Source organism: Hordeum vulgare, chromosome 7H, assembly GCF_904849725.1.
Source record: "Hordeum vulgare subsp. vulgare chromosome 7H, MorexV3_pseudomolecules_assembly, whole genome shotgun sequence".
NCBI classification, from domain to species: domain Eukaryota; kingdom Viridiplantae; phylum Streptophyta; class Magnoliopsida; order Poales; family Poaceae; genus Hordeum; species Hordeum vulgare.
This window is the reverse complement of record NC_058524.1, coordinates 237,303,435-237,308,567: the sequence shown is the minus strand read 5'-3', so window position 1 is coordinate 237,308,567 and position 5,133 is coordinate 237,303,435. Positions and strand designations below refer to the sequence as shown.

The 5,133-nt window shown below is 39.8% G+C and overlaps 1 protein-coding gene across 1 annotated transcript; it reads left to right on the top strand.

The window, feature by feature from the left end:
* Positions 1 to 1,460: 1,460 nt before the first annotated feature.
* Positions 1,461 to 2,047, top strand: LOC123408676 (DNA repair RAD52-like protein 2, chloroplastic). Its single transcript, XM_045101732.1, has 2 exons — positions 1,461 to 1,750; positions 1,981 to 2,047. The coding sequence occupies exons 1-2, from the start codon at positions 1,461 to 1,463 to the stop codon at positions 2,045 to 2,047; spliced, it is 357 nt and encodes a 118-aa protein (XP_044957667.1).
* Positions 2,048 to 5,133: the final 3,086 nt, after the last annotated feature.

Genomic DNA, 5,133 nt, shown 5'->3' with positions numbered 1-5,133 from the left:
AAAACGATGAGGCACCTCTAGTTCAAATTTGACCCGCTTCCTACTAAATCGGCGACAATTTGTCTTTTTCACTAGAGGTGGATAAAAGATTTTAACACCCAACCATTTTGTCAATTGTACATTAAATATGGCCTAGTATTTTAGAAAAATGATTTGGTACAATTATCGAAACAAATATATGGGAGGTCCTTCACAAAAAAAACTCATTTTGGGCACTTGAAAAATGGAAAATTAATTTTTCATACAAGGGAAATGAAAACTTCCTTAATCAACATTATTTGCCATTCCAATATGCACCCTTGTGCATAATATTAGATCGTTTCAACAAACTATGCCATTAATGTGGCCATAAGATTAATCATTTGGCTTGAAAGCCATGAATCTTCACACACGATAGCCCATTTCTGAGAACACTTGTTTAAAATAATCACCGTATTACAAGTTAATTATTTTTTCTCGTAACTTGGTCATATATTATGACACAGCGCGAAGGATTTCCATTCTTCTGATTTTTTTTACTTTGTTATGCCCGTTCCGAAATGCGGTAGAAACGGCGGGCATGACCGTTCATAGCTAGGGATTGAATCTTGCCAAAAAAATGGATCTATGATTAAATAGATACTTCTTTACCTAAAAATGATTTTAGTAAAAAATCATGAGAAAACTATGAGGCACCTCTAGTTCAAATTTGACCGGCTTCCTAGTGAATCGGCGGCAATTTGTCTTTTTCACCAGAGGTAGATAAAAGCTTTTAACAACCAACCATTTTGTAAATTTTTCATTAAATATGACCTAGTATTTTATAAAAATGATTTGGTACAATTTTGAAACAAATATATGGTAGGTCCTTCACAAAAAACTCACTTTGAACACTCGAAAAATGGAAAATGGATTTTTCGTGCAAAGAAAATGAAAATTCCCTTTGGCAACATTGTTTGTAATTCGAAGATGCAAGCTTGTCTATTCCAAAAGATCATATCTGGATTTTATCATGTGAAAAAGTAAAAGCAAAACAATAGGGAAAATACAATGGCATATGCTTTATTCTTATTGGTGGAATTGGTTGTGATAGGAGAAAACAACATTGCTTGTCATTGCAATATGCACATTTATGAAAAAATGAAATCATTTGAACAAAATATAAGAGGGTAAGAGGGTAAAATATAAGAGAAACAAAAGGAAAACAATAAAATTACATCAATTTTATTCTGATTGGTGGAAACATTTGTGACATGGATCGATGACATTTCAACCATCCGTCCATCCATGCACCCATCCATCTGTTCATCCATCCGTCCATCCAACCCACCGCAACAAACCCACCAAACCCAACCCGTCGTGCCCATCTATCTCTCCACTGTCTCTGGAACCCTAACTCTCCCCTCGATCCCCATCTCCCTCCCAGATCTCGATCCGCCGCAGCCCCCACCCCACCATCGATGACCACGGCATGTCACTCCATGGAATCCATTGTCACCTGCTCCTCAGCCTCCCTCGCGCGGACCCTCGCTTCCTCGCCGCTCCCCTGCAGCCGAGTGCGCGTGCGCGTGCGAGAGCGGTGGGGGAGGGGGAGGGTGGTGGTGGCCGCGACGGCCTCCACGGGCAACTACGTGGTGCCGCTGGACGCCGCGCCATCGGGGATCACGCGCCCGCTCGTCGAGATCCTCCGCGACCTCAACAAACGCGTCCTGGAGACCATCATTTTCCCCGCATCCCGCCGCGCCTCCACCTCCGACCCCGTCATCCCATGGTACCGTCAATGCTCTCCGTCTCCCTCTCCCTCTCTGCTCGCTAGCTCGAGATCCACTCAAATGCGTGCGGTGTTGGAGAGATCTACTATGTACGAATGGCTCGTTGACCGCCCGCGTAACTCAGGCCGATCCACCAACCATAGATAGATAGGCACATGGATCCTTCCTCCCGCTTATGGAAACCTCACGCATTCTCCTGATTACTGATGGATTCTCATTCCTCTGCCATGTACCACGCCAACCGGATGCTCAGCTTCTACGCCCCGGTGAGCCTCGCCCCATTTGCTGAAATCTAAAGATGCTCACATATGGTTTGTGATCCGAGTCCAGTGGGTCGATTAAGGCTGATTTGTTTGCTTTGCTCTGTTTATATATGATGACCTATAGGAGATGCTCAAGTGACGCAGCAGATGTACACTCGTAAACTTATGTTCTCTGAGTAGTTAACGGAGTAGCAGGGGCACCATCATGTGCTCGTTTTAATTCCACTTTTCGTGTGTTTGTCCTGGTGGTTGTCATGTTCGTGGCATCCTTGTAAGATAAGTTCACATATCCATTGTAAGAAATTTTACATATACGTATTGAGCGTGCACTTTATTTTCTATACACCAAAATTGATTTACATATCTATTCTGGACGGTCGTCACATAGGACCGCATGAGCTCCATTGAACCTGCTTTCTACTTGTACAAGTTATTCCACATAGGAAGACCACCCTTTGCATTTACGCCTGCTATAAGTGTACTCATGATATGTGGGACAAGTTTTGACTCTTTTCATACTATATAATCTATGACTATGTCATCAATTAGAGCTTAAGATGTGATATGCAGTACCATTAGTTGTAATAATCAGATATGAGTTTGTCATTATGCCTTGACTTGGCACTTGTTCAAAAGCAAATGGTCGTGTGCCCTTAACTGTATCAGAATATTAGAGTAGACCTCTGCTGTCGTTTTGGACACCTGAACAGGAGGTGCATGAAAACTATTGGCTAATCGTTTTCACTATCCCTTGTGAGCATGCTAGTTCTTTTATGTTGGATGTACTTCTGTAATTTTCATGGAGCTATAACAAGTGATACAAATATCTTAGCCTCTTAGTACTACTACTGCCTGACTTTGTTGATGTTGGTGACACATGTGTTGTCTGGACTATTTATGGAGCTCCTGATTTAATCATTAGATTTAGTAGTCTCCTTTCTACAATTCTGCCAGCAACTGGTGGTATATGAACTGATTCTTTGTGATACTCTAGTCCCGTTTCCTAGCCTACCACAACTTGTTTGGGACTAACGGCTTTGTTGTTGTTGTTGTTGTACTCTAGTCCCATTTCCGTAATGATAGTGTAATTTTGAATTCAATTAGTTTCTTGTATCTCACCTTACATGAAGAATCATCAATATCTAATCTTTGTCTTGTGCAATCCAGGTAGAGGTCTCTGTATCGCTGCAATCTGACAAAGTGGAGGGCCTAGAAGGTGAAGCTTCTTTTATGTTTGAACAAGCATCGGTTTATTTGGGATTAGTTGGATTGCCGGGAGAGTATTCTCGTTCAACGAGAAAAAGGCACAAGTTTTTGCTCCCCTGCAAGCATGGTGAATGTGTCGCTTAATTGTTGTTACTTAGCTTGCATGTCCTTCATTTCTAACATATCTCAAACATGTTCATGTAGGAGTTGCTTGAGGCTACCTGCATGTGGTTTCATGGAGTTTATGTATGTTAAATCTAGTGGAGAAGCTGGTTTGTTTGATGAACAAACCTGCATCCAGTGTCATCCTACCGTATTTTACACAATTACAAACCGAGATAAATGAATGAATGTAATGATTATATAACCTGGATTGAACTTCAGTTCATTGCGTTTTTTCAGTTCAGCTCATGAATGGATTTGTAGGTCGTTTGATTTATTCCAGCAGTACAAGTACAATTGTTGTTGTTGTAGCTTAACAAATCAATTTAAATTTGTTCAATATGTTCTCAAGTCCCAGAATGTGCCTTTGTTGAAATTCCTAGGGGATAATCTGATTTATTATAGAACTAGTACTACAACTTTTGCTCCTGTAGCCCATGCCTCATGTTGGAGTCTGTATTCTAATGAATATTTGTCAACCTGATGCATGATGATCATGATTTTGTAGACAACAAGTACCATTCCCCATTAAAAATCCTTATGCATGATGATCATGGTCTCTTTTTTTAGATCTGTTTTGCTGGTGCTTAAAATTTGACATGCGTGAATGAACTCATTATTATAGTTCTGTTTATTTCTATGATCAATTTAATTAAAGTTTCACAGGTCAGTATACTATACATTAAAAAAACCTAGCTAGTGAAAATATTTTAGTCACTCCATAAACACATATTGGTTAGTGTTAGTCATACTATTTACGTGTTGTGTTTTCCACAATAACTTGATTAATTAGGTTCCATCCTCAGCTTTAACGTCTTCTTCCAAAGGTTCTCATCGATTAGTACCGTCAACCTGTACATATTATACTATTTTGTTTACTATTTTGTTCCCTCATTGGCTACTATTTTGTTCTTATTTTTTGCATAGGTGAAATGTGAAGCCAAGCGTGAAGTCATGAAGCCTATATGCAAAGAGTAGCATATCATGTATTGTGATAGTAGGCTGTAGTAGGCATATTTGAGTTCTAGTAGTGTAAAGATTGTAATAGACTAATTTAGTGTTTTTTGACGAATTTCATTTGTTCTGTGATCTTTTCAAAATATTGATTTCGTATGTGATTTGTATACCTATGAAATGGAAACCTCACAAAATTTTTCACAAATTACAAAATTTATGGTGTCGATACGAATTATGAGATCAGCATTACATGTGGGACCGATGTGACTAGTGGGACTAGTACAAAAATAAAATGGCCAAAAAAGAAAATCAATAGAAAGTAAAAGGCCACAACCCAAAATAAAAAAGGCTAAAATGTTGGGAATTATTGGGCCAGGCCCATGCAGCTAAGCAAAATAAAGAGAAAAAACATTAAATGGTCTGGATTAATGGGCTCGGCCCATTTAAAACACCAAATTGGACCGGGCTAATTCTATGCCACGTCAGCTTGCCATGTCAGATCCGACGTGGCGTGGGCAGATTGCCAGTGACCAAAATAATTTCAATGCTTTCGTTTGGTCGTCAAATCCTACGACCAATCCATCAAAAAAGTCGTTATAGTTCATTAGAGACCATCAGCTTTCGACCGTTTGTTTTTGGTCGTAAAAAGGTCGCAAATGGAAATCAGTGACCATTCGGTGACCAATATTGAAGGTCGTTAGTTGACATATTTCTTGTAGTGTCCGGTGACGTTTCGGTATAGTTGAGTTATAGGTGTTGGTGACCGAAAGTTGTTCAGAGTCCCAGATGAGATC

What these genes read in the sequence shown, in the direction of transcription:
- LOC123408676 (XM_045101732.1), top strand. Translation starts at nt 1,461, where the DNA reads ATGGAATCCATTGTCACCTGCTCCTCAGCCTCCCTCGCGCGGACCCTC. An exon ending in TCCGACCCCGTCATCCCATG is followed by an intron (nt 1,751 to 1,980) that starts GTACCGTCAATG and finishes TTCCTCTGCCAT; the next exon opens with GTACCACGCCAACCGGATGC.